At 50.2% G+C, this 20800-nt stretch overlaps 8 protein-coding genes across 8 annotated transcripts; 4 read left to right on the top strand and 4 right to left on the bottom strand.

The window, feature by feature from the left end:
* Positions 1-58: 58 nt before the first annotated feature.
* Positions 59-1791, bottom strand: BDQ94DRAFT_65591 (heme-dependent oxidative N-demethylase family protein). The gene is made up of 3 exons (XM_026776266.1): positions 1064-1791; positions 884-1006; positions 59-805 (listed from the first exon to the last, which is right to left on the bottom strand). Exons 1-3 carry the CDS (start codon positions 1609-1611, stop codon positions 403-405), a joined length of 1074 nt encoding a protein of 357 aa, XP_026623636.1. The 5' UTR covers positions 1612-1791; the 3' UTR covers positions 59-402.
* Positions 1792-2387: 596 nt separating this feature from the next.
* BDQ94DRAFT_148175 (uncharacterized protein) lies at positions 2388-2678 on the bottom strand. Its single transcript, XM_026767149.1, has one exon. It carries the CDS (start codon positions 2638-2640, stop codon positions 2413-2415), a length of 228 nt encoding a protein of 75 aa, XP_026623635.1. The 5' UTR covers positions 2641-2678; the 3' UTR covers positions 2388-2412.
* A 2332-nt stretch (positions 2679-5010) lies between these two features.
* Positions 5011-6547, top strand: BDQ94DRAFT_161115 (endonuclease/exonuclease/phosphatase family protein; the record flags this gene model as incomplete). Its single annotated transcript, XM_026769325.1, has 4 exons — positions 5011-6008; positions 6111-6127; positions 6167-6291; positions 6362-6547. The coding sequence occupies 4 exons, from the start codon at positions 5011-5013 to the stop codon at positions 6545-6547; spliced, it is 1326 nt and encodes a 441-aa protein (XP_026623634.1).
* A 225-nt stretch (positions 6548-6772) lies between these two features.
* Positions 6773-9608, bottom strand: BDQ94DRAFT_148171 (Hsp70 family protein). The gene is made up of 4 exons (XM_026767148.1): positions 8872-9608; positions 7862-8794; positions 7365-7803; positions 6773-7308 (listed from the first exon to the last, which is right to left on the bottom strand). Exons 1-4 carry the CDS (start codon positions 9466-9468, stop codon positions 7109-7111), a joined length of 2169 nt encoding a protein of 722 aa, XP_026623633.1. The 5' UTR covers positions 9469-9608; the 3' UTR covers positions 6773-7108.
* Positions 9609-10920: 1312 nt separating this feature from the next.
* On the bottom strand, positions 10921-12751 carry BDQ94DRAFT_148167 (N2227-like protein-domain-containing protein). The gene is made up of 4 exons (XM_026767147.1): positions 12635-12751; positions 12428-12541; positions 11121-12331; positions 10921-11009 (listed from the first exon to the last, which is right to left on the bottom strand). The coding sequence occupies exons 2-3, from the start codon at positions 12532-12534 to the stop codon at positions 11191-11193; spliced, it is 1248 nt and encodes a 415-aa protein (XP_026623632.1). The 5' UTR covers positions 12535-12541; positions 12635-12751; the 3' UTR covers positions 10921-11009; positions 11121-11190.
* On the top strand, positions 12737-13779 carry BDQ94DRAFT_148164 (proteasome assembly chaperone 4 family protein). The gene is made up of 2 exons (XM_026767146.1): positions 12737-13085; positions 13300-13779. The coding sequence occupies exons 1-2, from the start codon at positions 12909-12911 to the stop codon at positions 13525-13527; spliced, it is 405 nt and encodes a 134-aa protein (XP_026623631.1). The 5' UTR covers positions 12737-12908; the 3' UTR covers positions 13528-13779.
* A 3353-nt stretch (positions 13780-17132) lies between these two features.
* BDQ94DRAFT_161112 (uncharacterized protein) lies at positions 17133-18163 on the top strand (the record flags this gene model as incomplete). The annotated part of the gene is made up of 5 exons (XM_026769324.1): positions 17133-17240; positions 17328-17468; positions 17518-17583; positions 17692-18014; positions 18106-18163. 5 exons carry the CDS (start codon positions 17133-17135, stop codon positions 18161-18163), a joined length of 696 nt encoding a protein of 231 aa, XP_026623630.1.
* A 348-nt stretch (positions 18164-18511) lies between these two features.
* On the top strand, positions 18512-20762 carry BDQ94DRAFT_161111 (uncharacterized protein; the record flags this gene model as incomplete). Its single annotated transcript, XM_026769323.1, has 8 exons — positions 18512-18608; positions 18750-18889; positions 19117-19193; positions 19243-19359; positions 19454-19640; positions 20329-20416; positions 20590-20705; positions 20736-20762. The coding sequence occupies 8 exons, from the start codon at positions 18512-18514 to the stop codon at positions 20760-20762; spliced, it is 849 nt and encodes a 282-aa protein (XP_026623629.1).
* Between the last annotated feature and the right edge of the window lie 38 nt (positions 20763-20800).

Raw genomic sequence — 20800 nt, 5'->3', positions numbered from 1 at the left:
ACTGCATATAGTACAACGGTATACATTAGTATTACTAGATGTTAGGCTTTTGGATTAGAGGCAATCATACTCCATTTCACAAGCAAACCTTAACAGTGTGCATTCCGGGCTGTTCTGAAGTCTCCCAGGTGAATGACTATAATATATCAACAAGATTTCTCAACCATGCAGGATCGTCAACGGCGTTATGAAAATGCAGAATAATACAGACAATAAAGAAACAATGCTTTGACTGGAGACTTTTCAATCAGACAGCCGCCCATCCGGTAAGATGGCCCAATGCAAGAAGCGATGCAGAACGCAAAAAATGCAACAGAAAGCCTCCCATGCGATGGCGCCCTTTCGCCGCCTTTCCCCTTCTTCCCTTCTTCCCTCCTTCCCAACCTCGTTAATCTTCCATCATTACATCACCATCTTTTCAGGGTCTTGTTGATACAGTTGGCTTTTCTTCTCACAATACTCTAGAGCCTTGGGGCCCCAGACCTCTCTTCCTTTATATTCACCAACATATTCTGGCCAGCTCTTGATCTCCTTGGCAAGGTTTTGCAATTCCTGCATTGGCAGCTCATCCAGAGTTGTCAAAATGGTCTTGACACCAAAGACGAGTGCTCCGGTACGAGGAAGTCGACGGAAAGTTTGTCGCTCACGACGAATAACAATATCCTGTGGCGTTGGATCCGGGTTCTCCTCAGATAAAGAAGTGGGACGATAGAGGATCTCAAATAGATCTTCATCGGGCCGCTTCACTTCGACGAAGTAGTTGGATCTCTCCATGGGTGATGCCGGCGTGAGCCGAGCCAAGAATCTGGAGTAAGAATGTTAGTCTCTCTCCTTGCTTCTGCTGTTCGCCTTCACTGCCAACCCAAGCAGCCGGAGTACTTACTTGCTGACTGAATTGGCAACCTGCTGATGCCACAGTGGTACCGGGTTGTGAAGCTTAGAGATGGTCCACCCAATGCGGTCTTGAACTGTCCAGCCAACGGGGAAAAGGCTTGCGCTGGCGGCCCTGTTCATATCGGTCAGTCGGTCGATTTGGAGGTGAGAGTAGGATCATAAGACTAACAGATAGTACTCGTCCTCCTCGTTTTTCATCAGAATACTCAAATCCTCCATTGTCAGTCTGACGGCTATCTCAAGTGGATCGACATCTTTGTTCTTCCCTCCAAAGGAAAATGTCTCTCCAGTCATTTTGTTGTGCACAGTCGTCTCGTCACCGCACTTTTTTTGTTCGAAAACATTGGAGAATCGCTGGCAGAGGAATTCAACTACCTCTTCCAATGCCTCTAGACATGCGTCATATGACTCAGGGAGGCATTGGAGGACCTTGCTCTTCTCTTTCTCCAGCAATTGGCTTCTAACCTCGTGCTCGTCCATATAGTTCTTATCAACGGTGAGCCAGTTTTCCACGTCCAATTTCCGGACGTCCATCATGACTCGGTATCTCTCCCTGCCCTTGATGGGTTGGGCTGGGTAAGGAGCCATTTTCTTAAGATCATTGCAACCCGGTTCGGCATGTTTTGTGCGCCATAAGGATGGCAGGTTCTTTCGATATCTGGTGAAGATGATAGAAAGAAGAAAAATCGACAACGCAAGACATGATAGGGTATTCATTGCTTTTGAGATGAAAGTTCACAACAAAAGGAAATGAAGGAAGGGAAAAAGAAAAGAAGAGGATCTTCGATGAAGCTTTTTATTGTTCACGCATACAGGTCTCCACGTCGCAAGTCTGATCGGAGGGGGGCAATGGGAGAATTCAACATGGCGAAACTCTCTGCTCCCGGAGAGGACAATGGCTCCAATTATAATCAGGAGAGTAAGCCATAGTCTCAAAGATCATCATTAGGGTCAGACGATTTAGCTACAAGGGGACTACTACATTCCGGATTCAAGGAGCTGGGTTGGGTTCTGATACGTTCTGTCTTTCCCCGCAAAAGCCGCAATTCGCCGCCCCGAAAAAAAAAAATAAAATAAAAAAAAGGAACCTGACAGCATCCACATGATCCAACTGAATTCTCAGCATTCAGTTCAATCGAGCTCCACTGGGTCTTAGTGGTAAACGCGGGGGTGAGGATCCATCAGAGAGTGAACTCTATGTGGACGAGAAACTCAAACCATGCGCAGGTCCGTCTCCGCCCTGGATTCGCAGCCCGGCCCATGTACTAGCTGCTGAATGTCACTTCAATTGCGACGGTACCGGTGCCTACTAGTCTTGTTTTGCCTGGATAGGAAGGCACTAAGTTAACGCGCTTACTCACATACGAAAGAGTCCTAGGTCGGGCAAGGGTTGTGACAGAGACAATAATACCGCTCCCTACTTCCATTCTTCCTATGGAATCGTCAGGCGGAGCTCACGCGTATATCGTCCGTGCGCACGCCCATTGGAAGACCTCGTGAGCTGAACCCGATCGGATCCTAGGGGAAATGATGCCCCTGTCTAACAGGTTCCTGCGGTTCCGCCCCAGCGGTATTCGTCTTTTTTTTTTCTTGCCCGGGGCAGACGCAGAGACATTGGGACAAGTACATCGTACTCGATGGCATTACGAAATGAGAAAGAAATAGCGCAGTCCGGTATGTTGGGACCACTTCGGAGGACCAGTCAAGCATATCTTTAGACCGGAGTGCAGGAAAATCATACATCATCACCTGTGCAACAGAGGGCACGATGACCGAAGGAAAGCGCGTGGGATGCTGCGTGGGCCGGCTTCCCTCTCGGCACCGAGTGGGAGGGGGGTCATCAGCTCCCAGCGTAATGGCAAATAGACGTCCTCTTAGGCGGCTATGAAATTCTACGGACCTGCCTGCCATGCTGGGGATAGGAAGAAGGCACCGCTGGGTCTCCATCTATTTCGAGTGACGTGCTGGCACTCTAGTCATTCCAGTTGCTGCGACTGGTCAGTCGACTCCGGCGCAGCGATGCCACTATATTGGAGCTAAGTCGTTAAGAGAAAGCCCCAGGTCGGCACTGACGTACTGTGAGGTGTCCTTGCAGTCCTGCCAGGCCTCTGGCGCAGACTATACGCTATTCACCCGCTAGTGGAATTCTACTTACTGTGTTGGGACGTGCATCCATCCATAGTAAGTTGATGCTCAGGGTGAGCGTGATGGAAAATTATGAAATAACCTGACGGGCGATCCACCTCCGGCACGAGTCCAGAATCTGCTCTTTTTGTTTTTTTCTCCACTCTTGCTAAATGAGCCCATCTGGGGTTTTGCGCTGCAACCGCCCCAGTTCGCGCAAAGCGCGCTTGCCGCAGGTCCAGTCTAATTGGGAACTAATTATCAGTGTCCGTTACGTTTGCTCCTCTCAATGTGCAACAAGACGGCGGTGTCTCAAGAAAGAATGCGTCTTTTTTATCCCACTCGTCTCATCTGGCTGGCTTTTGAGTCTTTTTTTCCTTTTTCCTCTTTTGGTTTATCTTTTGCGTTGCTTATGCCGCGTTTCTTTGCTTTTTCCTCTCATTTCTTTTTCCTCTGATTTCTTTTTTTCCTTTTTTCCCTTCCTCTCGTACTCTTTCGGGATTGCTTAGTCCGCCCCTTCCATCATTGTTGGGGCGATCTTAGATTTCCTCCGCCAGAAGATCAAGGTTAATCACCCTGTTTTCTTGCATTTTCTTTTTTTTCTTTTTTCGGGTTCTCCTCTTCACTCTGCATTCGTCACGTCTGTCCAAAATCACCCACCGAGAGTATCAAATCCTCCGAGACACAGCGGGCTCTCGGACCGAATAGGACATTCATTGCCCCAGCTTGCTTTTTCCCACGCCAGCCCGTCGATAGCAATAATCAGACAGTGGAGAGTTCTTAGTGTCTACTGCCTTGACTTGACGACGCTCTAAGTGGACTGACTGGCTTGCGGACCCAAAGTCGTCTGCCTTCCGGCACAGCCTACTATCTTAGTTCATACAGCACAGGCCAAAACTCATGTCTAGACTCTCTAGGCCTCAGAAATACACCGGTGCACGGTGCGGCAACCCACCTTTCGTCAGTGATCGTCGAATGATTGAAGAGGGATTTGCAAGACACTCGGCGGGCCATACGGCATTACTCCGTAGCGACGGATTGACTCAGCTCAGGCCTAGTCTGAGTCTTGGGGAGCCTACTACTAAGTAGAGGGCTCCTCTTTCTGGACCACGCCATCGGAGTGGACGAGGAAGCTGCAATTCCGTGCTGTGGGACTCGACTAGGCCAAAGTTGGGTCCAAGTCCCAAGAGGATCGACTCACCGTGCACGGACGGCTATGCCGGTCCTACCATGGTGGTTCTCCACGATTCTCCGCATGGCAATGAGACTTAGTTCTAGGTCTACACCGGTCTAGGTAACTGATAAGCCACTGGCCGGTCGCCCTAAAAGGCAGCTTGCACGGTAAGATGTTCGTACTTGTGTCAAGGCGTCTTACCCAGCCTCTGGGACCAGAAGTACAAAACCGGCTACCACTCGGGCTTAGATCGGGGGGCGTGTCTCGTTTCGTAGAGAGCAAGGCGTAGACTAGTCCAGATGGCCAGGGTTTGCTGCCGCCGTTGCTGACTGGGGCTCTAGTGGCCTTGGCTTTCTCAAGGCAGCTGAACAGGGCGCTGCCTTGATCTTAGTAAGATGATGAAATCGATTGAGCCGACGAAACACAGACGCTGCCACGAAGGGGAGAGACGCCCGACAGACAGGTTTGGAGGGTCTCCTCGCAGCAAAGTGAAAACGTGGATGCGGTGGCCTTCCTGTTTGAGCGATTTGGTGGCCATCATGTGATCCAGCTGGTGAATGACCCCTGCATCATGTGATTGCAAGGAGGCTCGCTCCAACGTCCATCGCAACGCATCTTCCCCTCCGCCTTCTTTCTTCCCCTCGTCCTCATCCCAGGGAGCAAGCAAGCACTTCGCCCCAGCTGTGTCACCCCCCCTCGTTGTTTCATCCTCGGATCCAACAAAAACTGCCACTGCAGGCTTATCACCAAGCCTCCCCACCCCTCCTCATTGGGTATCTAGGCAGATCGTGAGAAGCGTGTCTCTGCACAGTACAACAATGACTTCCTCAGCAGAAGGTCCCATGCAGTCCCCTCCGCTACCTGGTGATGCGGATGCCCCGCCAACCTTTCAAGAATGGTACTCCTTCGATGCACTCGCCAACTGTTGGAGCTTACTTCCGTCCTCTACCCCAGTGACATGCGATGAGAGCACAATGCCAGCCTCGGACAAAGCGAAACTGAAGAATCCTGCACTTAATCTTGTAACTTGGAATGTAGATGCCTTCGCCAAGTTTCCCGATGATCGTATGGCCGGCATCATTTCCACCATACGCAGTCAAACTCCCCCACCTAACATACTCTTCTTCCAAGAAATTCCTAAGGCAGCACTGTTCTACCTCCTCAATGATCCCTGGATTCGTGAGAATTGGTACTCTAACGAGGGAAACCTCAGCAACTATGGAGGTCACGTATTCATGACCGTGATACTCTTATCCAAACTCAGTTTCGGTAGAGACAGTCAGGAACCAGACAAAGCATGTATCGGACCAGTCTGGCGAGTTAAATATCCAAGTAAGTTTGAGCGAGACGCTCTCTGCTGCGATGTCTTCATGCCACCGTTTGCTACCCGTGTCCGTTTGGTCAACGTGCATCTGGACTCTCTTGCTCTTCAGCCAAGTCGTCGTCCGCGGCAGCTCGCCATCGTTGCGAATAGTCTCCGTTGTGCTGGGCATGGCTTCGTTGCAGGAGACTTCAACCCTGTCCTCCCGGAGGATGACAGTCTCGTGGCCGCGAACGGTCTGGTAGATGTGTGGAACGAGCTGCACCCCGACGAACCGGGCTTCACCTGGGGTCTTGATGGCCGGGAGCCTTTCCCTCCAGGTCGGTTGGACAAAGTGGCCGTTCTTGGCCTGAAGGGGCAAGAGATGGACATTCTTCGACCCGGTGCGCTCGAAAGCGCGGGACAAGGTCTACTGCGACGACAACTGGATACCCCAGTGCCATGGAGTGACCATTCAGGTTTAAAGTGCTGCTTACGTCTTGCTGAAGAGCCCTTGTAAGCATAGCAACGTTTCCCTCGGCTCTCAGTTCCTCTAGGATATCCCCATTCAAGTAAGAACAGATATCTATCGGCTACGACCTTCGCATCACATCCCAGGCTCCCAGCGCACCCACGTGGCTCTAGCAACCATTCCGATCCCAGTTCACCCCAAGTGGTCGAACGCGTCCGTCTACAATTGGATGCGTATGATAAGGCAAGAAATGGTCGTCTCCAATATCCCCAATACATACTATCCATCAATGCGTCCAATAAGCACCCCCCACAATTGCTACATACAGTAGTTATGACGGCTTCATTTGTTCAATACGGATTATATGGATGCCTTGTTTATTATCATCCTAAATCAGCCACCAGCGTCAGACGTGCATGACGCACACGTCTATGTTATCCGTCTCTTTGTGAGAACTACGTGGCTTATCGTGGTTTCCTACTGTAGAGAGCACGAGAGGGAGTCCGATTTGACAGAGCAGTCTTTGCCTAAAATGGTAGTAGTTACTCCAGTTCCTCCGTATGGGTTATGGAAATGCCTATAGTATGATCGTTCATAAATGGTGCCCAATAATTACCACAATACTCCATACCTAAGTTCCCGATAATGTAAGCTTGATGAAAAAATAACTCAATGCCGGACAATTTGATAACCAATCATGTAGTCCCTAATATTGAGTATATGCAGCTGGACGGTAATTATTGACCTGTCTAGTAGTCGGCCCGGAAGATGGTCAGGTCCCGACTTCTGACAGCGGCGGTGGAAGGAATCATCATGGATAGTTTTTCCATTATAGGATTAAATAGAAATCATCAAAAGCTCATCGAAAGAGGTATCCAGGGGAATAAGAAAACACAGACAATTGGCCCCAAAAATCGGTGGGGGCTCGCAACAAAATGGTAATCTCCAAAAATCGTCCACACGGACGCAAGCTCAAGCATATTAAACGCCCTCCCAGTGCAGTGCTGATCATCATTGGTGTATCACAAAAGTTGGGACTTCCGCATTCAACCCGATTTGTACTCTCAGTCGGTTCTTTTCCTCGGACCTTCCATACAGGGGCGCTCCTCTTCTGCCTGCCTGCCTAATCCAAGCAGGGCGTTGTCTACCTAAACTTGGCCCGGCACCGACCCATCACTTCGCCCTGACAGACAAGCTCTGCGCTGAACTCGCTACCGTCTAGCGTGAGGTAGATGTCAAAGTACACTCGGTAAAAAGTACCCTGGGGTGTGTCCATGCGCTCGAAATCGGTCTCTAGGTTCTTACGGGACAGATCGGAGGTGAGTGTGACAACTTCCTTGATACCTGCATTCAACGTTAGCACCCCATGAGCAAGGCAGCCAGTCCGAAATGCAACTTACGTGGATCCTTGGTGTACTCTGGACAAACATCCTCATCGCACGCGTACAGGATATCCTCGTACATGAGGGTCGCTCCCGGCGCAACCTGCCGGAAAAAGCTCACCTTGACAGGCTCGCCGATTTTCACCCGCTCGCCTTTCTGCACAAAGATTTGCCTTGTGTACTTGCATCGGTCGCGGCCGTCAAGACTAGGGACACGGTATTGCTCCGGATGATAACCCTCCTTGAAGGGTTGCAGCGTGGCCATCAAGTAATGGCGTCGTGCTACACGGTGCGTAATCACCCGCTCGGTGATTCCGGCAGTCACGGCACCTTTGACGATGGCAGCGACCGAGTCCATCGGCCGGACTACCTTGGACTGATATTGAGGAGGGACGTGGAGTTTGATCTGCTGGAAAAGATACTCCGAGGCACCGAAGCCACCAACGACAAGGACGTTCTGCAATCTTGGTTAGTTTTCCAATGCAGCTGGGAGGACGGAGATGGCGGGTACAAACCTGAAGTGACCTGTTCTGCGCTTGAATCGCTATGATCTGATTGCGCACCAGCTCGAGAATTCTATTCACGACGGGCTCGAAGCATTGCAAGATCTCCTCATTCGTGAACGTCATGTAGCCCTCCTCGATGCCTGCGTCGGGGAAGTCTGCTTCGATTCCGACATCCACTGCCCATTTTTGGCCGTTGTTGCGGAAATCGGCCTTGATACGGTTCTCGAAGTCCATGATACATTTGGCATAGACCTTGCCGGCCGTACGGGAACCATCCGGCAATTTCATCTTCCGAATCTTCGCACGGAGGATGTTGCTGAAGTTCCGGTTGAGCGCAGTGGAACCACACGAGTCTCCAGAGCCAGCGGTGCATTCCGCGACGCTGAACGGTTGCTCTTCTTCGACTTCGTACGCAATCAAGTCGACCGTACCACCTCCACAGTCGACAATCAGGATGGCGTCACCGATCTTGAGGTTCAGGAGACCGGTCTTTGCACAAAATAGCGCGGCTGCCTCCGGTTCGGATACCAAGGTTAGGCGATTGTCATTCTCGTCTCTCAGGAAGCCGGCCTGGAGGGCGGCTGCTCGTGTTGCTGCCTTTCCAGCATCGTTCCAAATGGCAGGTACGGTGATGTAGTAACGGATGTTCCGCTCTTCACGGGTAAACACTTCACCCAAGGTCTTCTGGAGCTGGGCCCGCATGGCCTGTCGCAGCTTAAAGAGGTAGTCGGCGGCGACATCGATCTCCGACTTGCCCGGGGGCAAAGGCGGCAGGTTGATGGGGTCAATGTACGTGTTCCCGGAGAGCATCAGCTGAAGCTTGAACCACTCGACCTTCTGTACCCCTTGCTTCGGGTATCCGGTGGGGGCCAAAGCATCAGCAATATCCGGGCCCCAACCCACCACCTTTTGGTACTGATCGTAGTACAGAACGGTCGGGATCTAGACGAGCCAAGCAATGACTCTGGTTAGTAAGCTGGTCATCTGGCGGAAATGAAGGGGGGGTTGCTTCTCGGCACCTTTTGTTTGGTATGAGTGCCTGCGCCAGGCCACTCTGTGATGATGTCCTCTCTCGCCTCGTTGTTGGTCGCGAATGCAAAAGCCACACCGGAGAATGTCGTGCCAAAATCGATTCCCACGATCAACTGGGCCTTACTGCGGCCGGCACCTTCGACTTCGACGGCGGGGTTCCGCACGCCGTACTGGGGTTGGTGAAGGCCGGGAGCCATGCCGGCGCCGAGCTGCTGTTGTAACCCGTAGCCGGGGGGAGCGCCCATGGGGGCCATGGAGGACTGAGGATAAGGTAGGTTGGTGTTCAACGGCGGAGGATGGTGAGGCATGGGCTGGCCTGGAGGTAGAGGACTGGTGGGCCGGCCGGCGGTGTTGTAGGTGTAGCTCGGGGGGCGCCCCAAGGTATTCTGATTGTTCATGGGGAGGCTAGTGGTGGAAGAACTGTGACCGGAGGGAGGAGAGCTGGGCGAGGTGGCCGAGGAGGGAGCGGCGACGAGAGTGTTGGTAGAAGGAGCGTTCACAGGTTGGCTGTGCTGCACAGGCGAATGGTTCTTGTTGCGCTTCGTCCCGAAGGTGAACGATTTGAAGTTCAACCGTGAGCTCATCAGGTCGATATGGGAGACCGATGATGCACGGAGGGAGGGGGGAGAATGCAGATGGAAAAGAAGGGAAGGAGGGGAGGGAAAGAGGAGAGAGAGAGAGGAGAGGAAGGAAGAGGGAAGGGAAAGAATGGAGGGAGGTAGAGAGTGAGAGAGAGAGAGAGAGTAAGCGGGTCAGATGGGTAAGGCAGCAGCAGGTAAAACGAGGGACAAGAGAAGGGAGTGACTCTTCCCCCCCAAAAGGAATGGAATGGGAAGGGCAGGAAAGCGGGCGAGGGTCGATTGAGGCGGAGTCGGAGGAAGAGGAGGAGCAGCAAGTTTGAAGTTGTTGGATTGGGCGGGGAAGGGAAAGGGAAGGGGAAATCAATCAACAAAACACCACCAAAGTTTACTATCTTGTCACCAAATTGATTGCGGGGGAGAAATGCAGGCAGAGGCTGATTCAACAGATGCGATGCGATGAGATGAAATGTCAAGGATCGGGAAGATTCAGCCTCGAAAGGGGGTGGTAGTGGTGGTGGAAGGAAGAAAGAAGAGAAAGCGACCACAACTAACTTAACGCCCAGCTAACTAAGTTAACTCACTAACCAGTGCTTATGAGGTGAGATTTGGATTGATTTGATGGCAGGGAATCCGTGCTCTGGAATGATGGAGTGTCGCGATAACGCCCGACAGGATGTCACCCTGGATTCCCATCCCCCAAATTCTCCGACTACTTACTACTTACTAACTCTCAGGGTCTGTCTGTCTCTCTGAGTCTGGATGCGATCTTAAAAAAAGAAAATAAAGATAGAACAATACAAGTAGTATTTATCTCGACAGACCAAAGTCTGGCAAAATGAATGGTTGACTTGATTCTGTCTCAGCCTGATTCTATTCTTGATGGATCACTGGAAGAATGATACCATACGGTAAGGTATGGTCTGATACTGAACCTGAACCCCAGTTTGGCCTCGGCGTAAGGATCCCTTCCGAGAAAGAGAATCTGAATTACGCCCGATGATTGATTTGATTCCCTCGCTTCATCAGCCACCATCTGCTTTAGAAACACCTGATTACAGTGGGAGGAAGTCATCCTTGTGCGATCATCCCGACTATCAATCCCCTCCCCCAGCCTCCTCGTCTACCGTCCACAGTACTTTGAACTACAGATTTGACACCCGATGATCCCCTTCTATCTACCTGAACTGTTGGCAGTTGATCCCGTTCCGTTTTCTGTTGTGGGTGGATCTGCATCTGCCCGGACGGTCCTTTGTTTGGCCGTCCACTCCACTCATCTCTCTTTTCCCCCGTTAGTGAACTTAGTTAACTTAGTACCTGAGGGAACTCCATCCAGCCTCCCATGGACGGAGTGGACACACCAAGGAATGGCCCCAAGGAACCGGCGGGTTCAGCCACGCCCGCTAAGCCTTCGCCAGCCTTGTCCGTCTGTCTGTCTGTCTGTCTGTCTGTCCGTCTGTCTGTCACTGTTTTCTTCTGCTTCTTTGTTTCGTGTCTGCGGCTGAAAATCTGTGCCCGTATCGCCGATCTGGTTTTATTTCGGTATGGTATCTTTCATGACACATCCCACATCCCACATCCCACAGCTCTTCTTTGCTTGCTTGCTTACTTACTAGTCAACTACCGACCGACACCGGTCGGTCTGTTTAAATCATCATCATCCTCATCACTACCATTATCTATCTACAAGGAAAAAGGTGAAAAAATTATACACATTGAATATCACTTTTATACGGCCCGTTTCCGTGCTACCCAATGCGACGGCCGATACAATGGCTGCAACATACTGTCCGGGTCCTGGATATACCCACACATGGGTCGCCTGTCCGGCGCCTCGCGCTTCTCGATCGCAAAGCCCATTCGCTCCACGAGGCAAAACACTTCTGCCTCCGTCAGCTCCACATTCCCGGGCTCCCCAATCCCCTGGTCACCGTGGCCCTCGTCACTGCCTCCGTGCTGACTGCGGTTGCTCCCGTCCTCGAAATGCCACAATAACGGTCCCACGTTGATCCAGACGCCGTTGGGCTTGAGGCAGTGTCGGATCGCCTCGATGTATCGGATGAGGTTCGGCGCCGTGTCGATGAAAAACACCGTCGCCACGGCATCAAACACCTCCTTATTGCTGGGGTTGGTGTATAGCACGGTAAAGTCGGCAGCCGACATGCTCATCCGCCCAAATGGCGCCGAGTTCGCCTGGGCTTCCACCATGGCCGTACCCGGATGCTGATCCGGGATCTTGACCTCTTGCAGCTGTTGCTCCCGGGACAGAAGGTTCGAGAAATGCAGCGCAAAGGGATGCAGCGCGTGTTTCTGAGGGCCGAGCGTGTGGTTCAGGATCCAGCTACTCGCCAGCAACTGATGATAGGAGATCTCGTTCCCTTCCGCGGCGAACCCTTGCCGACAGATCTCAAACACCAGTCTCCCCAGACCGGCGCCAGGAACCAACACCCTGACTTCGTCCTCATCTTCGGAGGAGCCAATGCGCGCGCCGAACTCTTCTTGCAAGTCGGACAGAACAGGGCCGTAGCAGACATCTCGCTCTGCTTGGCCTTCATGGCTCCAGTCGCGGTAGAACTGTCTCAGGGTGGAGTGCGCCTTGTTGACATCGGACTGGGTGGCCGTCCCGTGCCAGTTCTGACGCGGGTCACTGGGATCAGGGTTCTCAGAGAGCCCGAACGACGAGAGACCGGTGGTCAGAATGGCATCTGCGATGTCGGCATTCACATCGATGGCGTCGTCCACGCGGTTGAAGTTGTCGAGGATGGAGAAGGGCGGCTCGGCCAGCATCTGCCAGTGTGCAGAGGGCAGGGCATAAAAGGCCTGACGACGACGGTGAGTGGTGTTCATGTGCGCCGTTCTCCGATATTGCCTGAGCGATGTTTAGCAACGTAGATGACATGCCAGCGGGTTACCACGGGTTGTGTTTAAGCAAGGCGACCCAAGGGCACGTAACAAAATGACTCACCTGAAAGAATCAAAAGCAGCAAAGAGCACACGACGCTCGGCATTATCGGCCAGGGGGTCGAAATCGCCAGACCAGCTGCGGATTTCATCTGGCTCGTGCTCGTCCATTGCAGTACTTTGTAGCAGTTAGCATGCACAATAGTCCAAAATACAATAACACCAAACCCATTACTCTATCCAGACAGCAGCAGCAACAGAATGTACTTACCTACGTTCAGAAACCTACTGTAGTTACAGAAAGAATGGTGGTAAACCAAGAGTAGAAAAGTTGTAGCGGGGGACCCGCACAAGAAACTCCGTGACTTTTGGCGGGGGGAAGATCCGGACCTTCAAAGCGGTGATGCAAGATGCAAACCAAACCACCAACAAACCTCGAACCGGCTATCAAGCTCAAACCACAAACAAACACACTATACTCTACACCACATAACAGACGACCTTACCTCAGAGAATAAAGAAAAAAAAGGAGAAGAGAATAGAAAATGACCACAGAAATCAAAGAACTCTCCCTCCCCCTCCCCTACACCCCCCACACGACCGCCCACATCCACCTCACACGACACCAAACCTGCACGACGGTGTTTCTGACCTCGTCGACGCCGGGCGATGCAGCGGGCAGTATCAAGCCGATGGGGAGTTTTGTGTATGCGATGCCGGATGTACGTATCCCCTCTTCTTCTTTTCATTTAACATCCAATATATCATCCCTGTATCTTGTTTCAATCCATCGGCTAGTTGATATTACTATTCCATCCATGCCTTTGCTGTTTCAACTTACCCTCTTACATATACCACATGCATATTATAAGGTCCATCATGTATAATCATAGTATAAGTATATGGGATATAATCTGATATAAGAAAAACACACAGAGAATGGATCCTAAAAATGTGATATCAACAACAATCTACTCCGTCCCCGGAAGTGTGGAATACACGGCCCGGATCGCGAAGATTCTTGCGAGGAGGTTGAAGACCCCTGTTTATGTGGGTGGGAGTATTGAGCCTGCGACGATGGGGGTGATGGCTGAGGAGGAGATTGAGGGGGTGAAGAGGATTGTGGAGGTGATTGTGAAGGGGTGGGAGGGGGTTAAGGTTTAATTTTCTATTCTAGTTTCTATTTCTGTTAGCTGTTGATTATAAGTGTGTTCTGTTGGTTGATGGTAGATGTTGGGGGATGAATGGATGGATGGATGGATGATGGCATTGGGGGGAGTTGGGTGTTTCTCTGCATATTCTGTCTGCTTATTTTCTTGTTCTGGCTCTGAGTGCTGAATAACAAATTAGGAGTAACTAACTATAGTCATGATATGGCAATCGAATTACTACCATGTCACTTCGTACTAATTAATGGATGATGATTATATCTCATCTCTACTCTGTATAGTATCACTACTACTCATGTGACCATCGGACATTCCGATGTAGAGCACATACCCTCCGATATAACTAGCAATTAACTAGTACCCAAAAAATAAATTAATCAATACGAAAAGAAAAGAACAATAATCAACGACAAGTCAGCAGACCATCCCCCTCCGCCCCTCAATATTCCCTCAAGTCCGAATCCAAATGGTCTAGTAGTCTAACGGCAATGCTCCGGACCAGCTATCGGAATCACCTCCGATCACACTTCGGGGGCTATCCGGTACCCATCGTGGAGATGTCCATTTGATGAGATATCCTTAGCTTGTCAGCATGAGAGATTAACGTTAGTTAGTTATTACTCGTCAATATTAATCATCTAGCTAGATAGTAACTAAATAACTAACCAACTAACTAACTTAGCCATCAAGTGAAAAAAAGACTTACTCCGTAGACCAGTCAAATCCAGTCCATCCTCGCTAACTGACTGACTAGCTAGTTTTCCTTAGTTATCGTCATAGCCGAGGCGAAGCACGACACTATCCACTATCCACTTAGTATTCACTATCTAGCGAAGAATATGGGATATAGTACTCCGTACTATATACTAATGTAGAGAGTCCTTTTTGGAATTTGACTTCCTCCGGAGGATGCTGTATATGTCCGAGGTGCGTACGATTATCATATTGCTTTGCTTAATTCCGTGCCATTGTACGAAGTATAGGTTTAAATAAGTAAGCCGGAGGTGCATGAATGGATTCATTAGTGTAGTAAAACCTGGCGCTGCATTCGTACATCATACATAGTAATATTAGATTGGACTGTAGAATTATCATTTGGTATATACCATGTTCCATTATTGCAGTGGAAATGCTCTCACCCGGACGGATAGGATACTCATGAATGGATGTATTCTCCCTTGTTGATTGTTGCTGCATTGATTGGTCGAATTCATCATCATGATGCTGGACGATAGAGTATCGTGCTAAGCACTGGCCCCCGGAGAAAGACTATCCGAGAGAGAGAGTTGCCTCTCAGCTAGCGCATGTCCCTTGATGAAATGTACGAGCATCGCTTAGATAGCTAGATGGAGATTGCCGACCACATGTCTATGTCTACTTAGTGCTGCTGGATTACACAGGCTTATACTACTGTCCCGAACCAATATCGTGAAAATAACATTGAACAAGTAAAGTTGCTAATTGACTTCGTCTTCTTTCTCCGGGGGAATTGTTGCTCGATTCGTGGTAAGCATTGACCCGGTGAGATCGATTCTGTCTATATAGGACTACTACTAGTATTTACTGTGTAGTGATCTCGCAAGATTCTTACAGTAGGTGGTAGAAGAATATCGCGATGTGTTGGTATAACATAACTATTACCTACTATATACGAAGTTTTAATTTTCAATGGGTTCACTCGAGCTTACTTCCCATTTCAATTACTATCCTTTGAGTATACGATAAATACCCTCGTTTACAGTTTCCTTATTGACTACTGATCGATCGAGATCAACTTGAGATGACCTCACATCTCCAAACCCAGACAGATGAGATTACGACTCCTACTATGGGGGGTCATAAATCAGACAATACCACTGGTCCAAGCACAGAGGGTCAATGCATGGCCCACGTGGACCGGTCGTGCTCCTTAGCTCACTCACGGTCATTCATTCATTCATTCATCATTGGGCCTTGGGCCGACCGAAGTGGTGCCGAGGGCCGAACAAAAAGATACGTAGAGACGGGTGCGGAAGGAGAAGGGTAGAAAGGATGAAACAGGAGGGTGTGTGTGAGAGAGAGAGAGAGAGAGAGAGACCCTTGTTGATGTGTGTGGGTAGTACTAGTAACTAGAAGGTTAGTCCCGGTGACCGGAACTCACCGAATTGGGGGTTGCGACGGATGGGCTTGTATGGACGGATAGTATTCCTGGGCTGACATCCGGGAAGTTAGATAGCCGCTGGAAGGAGGAGGGAGGCATTGAGGGAGATTAGTATACGTTAGTCACTTAGTGGGTGGTTATTTACTTAGTAGGTAAACCCCTCATGACACCGCCCCTTCAGCATTAGCATTTGGGGAAAAAAAAAAAAAAAATACGGGATAATTAGAAGCGACGCAGGGTCGGTCTGGCCAGGCAGCTAGCCAGCCAAGCCTCTTGCCGTGGGATGCAACAGGGAAACCAGACTAACTAAATAAAAAGAAAAATCAGCGCGTGCGCAGGAGGGGAATCGGGAATAGATGATACCACCATCTATCCATCTATCTATCTACGACTATCTCACCCAGAGATGGTTACAGGATGGGGTGCAGCGGCAGACTGTCACGGGAAGGACCGTCCACATGGGGAGGGAGGGGAGGGGAGAGGGGGGGGGGCACCGGACCCTGGGAATTGATTGACTGATTGATTGTGCGCTGGTAGCAGAGAACTTGCCATTCACCCAATAATACTCATCCGGTCAGTTACCCGGTGTTGTCTCCAAACCGGACCACATTAGCACATTAGCATGAGTATCGTATCTAGCCAAGTAGCCATACTCCAAAGGGATCCTTTCCCGTCCGGCTGTCGGAATCTGCGCCCTTTTCTATGCCTTTTGACTGGCTGCTAACGTTAGCTCACCGGAAAGTGCGACTGGCTGACATGACAGCCCCTCGGGGTCTCGGAGACGGATTGGGAAGAGATCATGACCATCTTGGCCATCACTGGCCATCACTCTCCACTTCATTTTTTAATCATCTTGTTATAGGTCATAGGGGAAAGATGTATTAATTCCTTGTGTATAGCTTATTGGTCTTGAGTATCTACTTACCCCTCAGGTGGCTTGTCTTATCATGGTGGATGATGATGCTGGTGCTGATTTAATTTCCGGTCATCTCCAGGACGGGCTCTAACGGTCTAACCGTATCGTCGCATCGTTAGAGATCTCGGTTAGAATATCCGGCCCGGCTACGTTACATGCCACCACCTCTCCGGCCTTACCAGACTTGCAGTCGCTAGTCATCCTTAGTCACGGCCTCTTAATCTCCTTGTTCAACACCGGCGGTTGAGCCCATGATAGTAATTTCGGTGGATATTAGACATCCCCTCCGTAAAAGTATGAGAATCAAAAGGAATAAAAAAAATACTGTCGTGTCCAATGATATCAACACCGGAGCCTAGGCTCACCATCAGGCATCTGAGCACAACTGGCTGATGCTGATGCGGGGACCCAAGCCCATCAGCATCATCTCGACACGAGCCTAGATGCCCAGCTAGAGCTGTCCAGGTTCCTGAGCCGAGCTTCCAGCCAACGGGCCGTCATGCAACCAACCCGCAGGCGTCAAGAAACGAATCCTTCCGCGACAATGGCAACTCACAACATCTTACTGTGCTTTGATAATCCCATTAGTAGCATTACCGGGCTGTGCACCTCGCCTGGCCCTACACACAGGGATAGGCCTGAGCGATGTTATGTCCGAGTCGATAGGCCCAGAAGCAGAGCGAAAATAATAGAAATAATCATCACAATCAACTAATCATGATAAATCATGAGAATGAAGCATGAGGGGCCGAAAAGAGAAAGCAGGCTTCTAGCCCACGGCACAAGACAGGGGGGAATGCGTAACCTGCTCCGGCGAGGAATGCGGATGTTGTCCGTCTGTGCGACCTCGCCCACTAGATTGGCTGGGGATATCATTTCCGTAGCAGACAGGGCAACATTTGTGTGTGCGTGTGTGTGTGTGTGTCCAGTGGATAGAAACAGCAGCATGCAGCTGGATCCATGATGCGGCTAGAGCTCGTGCCCACCCCGCCCAAGTCCTCTCTGGTCCTGCGCAGGCACACGGCGGCCATAGTCGGCGCTCGGTCGACGGTCATCGTGACTCGGAGCTAGTCCTCGTGCTTCCTTGAATATGTAGGTACCAGGTAGATGCGTCAGTTAATGTGTTCTCCGGAATCCGCGAGCCGAAAGGGAAATTTAGTAGAATGGTGCCTAACCAAACATTATCCTCGTCAGCTAGCCACTCGGAACACAACAACTACAGTACGATCACTTGCTGGATTAAGACATTTCCGAGGGAGCGCCTGCTGATTATCAGTGCGACAAGCAATTGGACCCTGTTTCCACTATTTGTCCTTCCGTTTAATTGTTGGATCGACATGACCGTCAGGAGCCCGAGCCTTGATGGATGCCGCGCGCACACAAAAACACACAGACACAGCACTAGATACTGGGAGAGGGATGCCAAGTTTGACTACTTGATGATAGTCTCTCGCCCGAGTCGACGGTTGAATGGTGACTGCTGGGGAGAAGGAACATACGCCACCTCATTGGTTCAGGAATCTGACGGCTAAAGCTAGTCCACGGGCCAGGCTGACGGAGGTGGATGGCAAGTGATACGGTGACCACACAAGCCTCAAAAAAGCCTCTCAAAGACAAATGAATTGCGTTGCAAAAGGCGCCAAGCGAAAATTCTGAAGAGCTAAAAAGGATAAGATTAACCGGCCAACAGTGAGGAAAAGGGAAAGAGGGGTATTAGAAGGGAAAAAAAAAAATTCTAAAAACCTCCCAGCAGAGCCCGAATACTAAACTACATTCAGCAGGAGCAAGAATATGGCAAAGGCCGAAGAATGGCAATCATAACCAAGTTCTAGGCGAACCGATCTCTCTCGCTCTCTTCATCCGTAGGAGAAAATAGATCAGATTTAGAAAAATAAAGAAATAAAAAAAAAAAATTAAAAAACGATGGGCCGGGGATTTTTCGCTCTGGCCAACCACCGGGCGGTTTTCTCCGTGTTTCGTCCGAAGCTGGCGTCACTCGTCAGACTCCAACTCCGCCACGGTGACCCAAAGTCATCGTCAGCCAGCAGCAGCAACAGCAGCAACAAGCAGCAAAAGGCAGCTCACCGGCTCAATTGACAGAGACAGAACCAAAGACAGAAAGAGGCATTATCATTATTATTCCCCATCGCGTAACATGCAGGATTTGCGGTGGAACTTGACCACGGTTGCTGCCTCGTGCGTCCATGTGGCTCGGCCAATAGGCTCTGTCCGGAGGCGGGATTCCGAGTAGATCGTCAGAACGATGCTGAACTGCTCGCCTGGTACGGATGGTACAAAGTAGTATTAGACAGTAGTAACCAATAATAACAATGCTGCTGCTGCTGCTGCTGCTGATGAATGAATGAATGAATGTCTTGTTCTCCCCTTGCACATTCTTCTGCTCTCGGAGACATGTACGTATGCTTTGTAAAGTTATGTAGCACCCTGCTCATCCAAGTCAATCAGAGGGGCTGACTGACTAGTAGTACTTAGTACTACTAGGGGTCCGGCAATCGTGGCGCGCGCAGGTTACTGTCCGACAGCCAACCACTCTGCTTGAGACTATCGAACTGTACGGCCCGAGGGCAAATGCGCCTCCGACGACGTTTCAGGAAACACATCCCCAAATTCACATTCGTCTCCATCACACTCAGGGGGGGAGGGGATTTCAGCAACCCACGGACTCCATCAGCATCGGTGAAGAGAATTAAGAATAGTAAAAACGATCCGCTTCAACATCCAATCAAGCCGGTGAAGGCCCCATCAACCAGGTGGTAACGGCGGCTTTGACTTTCCCATGTCTCCGTCATTACTGCGTCCTACTGGGACACGCCAACCAACCCAAAGTAGCAACCTGATGGGTAGATGCGAAGAGGGGGGGGTGTGGTGGGAGAGGAAAGTGGAAAGCCACTCGGCTTTGACGACTCTCAGGGCCCCATCCATGGATGGAGAATGGGGAGGGGGGAAAGGAAAGGACAGGCTTACTGTAGACAGACTAGCTAACAGTTGGACTGCCAGGAGTTGCCGTGATGATCATCAGCGAACCACGGCGGTTCCAGGCTGAACTGGAAGACGAGGACTGCCAACCAAGCCCGGCCAAGACCAGATGCCAGTCCTGCCCAGAACAACCTGATCCATGTCAATTCCGCCTCAAGGATTACAAACTAGAAAAAGGCTAGTCAAGGCCTAAGGAACCTCAGCTGCAGGTCAGAATTTAAGCACGGAGTTGCTCTCCGTACCGACGAACGTCAGAAGTCAGAACCATAGTTAAAATCCCCTTCTTAATTACTCTCAACCGTTCTTCCGTCCCAGCCTCTGGGAAGCTCAGCCGTTCCGCCCTTTTCCTGAGTGGGACCTCGTGGCCCATGGATTTACCAAGAATTTTTTCGTTAATTCCTGGGCAAGTCGTAGAAGAAAAAATGAAATAAAATAATAATAAATATAAAAATAAAAGAAAAAATAGAAATAAAGCCTAATTAAGACGAGGAGATAGGAAAAAAAAAAAAAAAAAAAAAAAAAAGGAAAAGGAAAAGAAAAAGTAACGGACACGTTGTGGTCTTAGGGACTCATAGCCGGTATCCAGAAAGACACTGCCACTGTCGATCTCGGGATACTCCCAACTAGCCAGAGGTCTGATCCTCTACTAAGAACGACCAGTTCAACAGTCAACAACCTGTGAGCGGGTAAGCGCAAAGAAAAGAAAAGAAAAAGAAAAGAGGCCCCCAAGCGATGGATGATAGGGAAGGGAAAGAAAACGGCGAGCCCAACAACGGGAGCTTGTTACCGGAGAAGGCTGTGGTGCAGTAGAGACACACACGATGACGGGCCGTTGTAGCGCTGTTTGTTAGTGCTAAGTAGTATCCAGTAGTAGGTGCTAACTCGATAATACATAATAATAGTAATAGCCTGAGGCGCAGGAAGCAATTTAGAAGTCGCAACGATCAAACAAAGAACCCACAGACCGGGCTATTCCGTAGGGCCAGTGGTTTTTAATATAACAGAAACATTCGCATCGAAAGACAATAATTTTAGCAGATGGACCGTCGGAACTGGTCCCAGCATCGTCATCGTCATCCCGCTCGTGTTGCCCCTCCAAATTGACCCAAAGTGGGATCAGGTCGATGATCTGGCCATAAGAAAAAAAAAGCAATTATCAGCATGGAATGAGCAATGAGGGGATGTTTGAAGACATGAAGAAAAAAAAAAAAAAAA

Source organism: Aspergillus welwitschiae (genome assembly GCF_003344945.1).
Source record: "Aspergillus welwitschiae strain CBS 139.54b unplaced genomic scaffold BDQ94scaffold_28, whole genome shotgun sequence".
NCBI lineage: Eukaryota > Fungi > Ascomycota > Eurotiomycetes > Eurotiales > Aspergillaceae > Aspergillus > Aspergillus welwitschiae.
This window is presented reverse-complemented; position numbering and strand designations above follow the sequence as displayed.

Excerpts from the sequence above, each read along its gene's own strand:
- BDQ94DRAFT_65591 (XM_026776266.1), bottom strand. The coding sequence starts at position 1,611 with ATGAATACCCTATCATGTCTTGCGTTGTCGATTTTTCTTCTTTCTATC. Across the intron at positions 1,007-1,063 it reads GAGGAGGACGAGTACTATCT|GGCCGCCAGCGCAAGCCTTT; the intron begins GTTAGTCTTATG and ends CGATATGAACAG. Across the intron at positions 806-883 it reads GTTGCCAATTCAGTCAGCAA|ATTCTTGGCTCGGCTCACGC; the intron begins GTAAGTACTCCG and ends TTCTTACTCCAG.
- BDQ94DRAFT_148175 (XM_026767149.1), bottom strand. The coding sequence starts at position 2,640 with ATGATGTATGATTTTCCTGCACTCCGGTCTAAAGATATGCTTGACTGG.
- BDQ94DRAFT_148171 (XM_026767148.1), bottom strand. The coding sequence starts at position 9,468 with ATGAGCTCACGGTTGAACTTCAAATCGTTCACCTTCGGGACGAAGCGC. Across the intron at positions 8,795-8,871 it reads GCACTCATACCAAACAAAAG|ATCCCGACCGTTCTGTACTA; the intron begins GTGCCGAGAAGC and ends TGGCTCGTCTAG. Across the intron at positions 7,804-7,861 it reads CGCAGAACAGGTCACTTCAG|AACGTCCTTGTCGTTGGTGG; the intron begins GTTTGTACCCGC and ends CCAAGATTGCAG.
- BDQ94DRAFT_148167 (XM_026767147.1), bottom strand. The coding sequence starts at position 12,534 with ATGGACGAGCACGAGCCAGATGAAATCCGCAGCTGGTCTGGCGATTTC. Across the intron at positions 12,332-12,427 it reads GCTGCTTTTGATTCTTTCAG|GCAATATCGGAGAACGGCGC; the intron begins GTGAGTCATTTT and ends AACATCGCTCAG.
- BDQ94DRAFT_148164 (XM_026767146.1), top strand. The coding sequence starts at position 12,909 with ATGACCACAGAAATCAAAGAACTCTCCCTCCCCCTCCCCTACACCCCC. Across the intron at positions 13,086-13,299 it reads TTGTGTATGCGATGCCGGAT|AGAATGGATCCTAAAAATGT; the intron begins GTACGTATCCCC and ends AAAAACACACAG.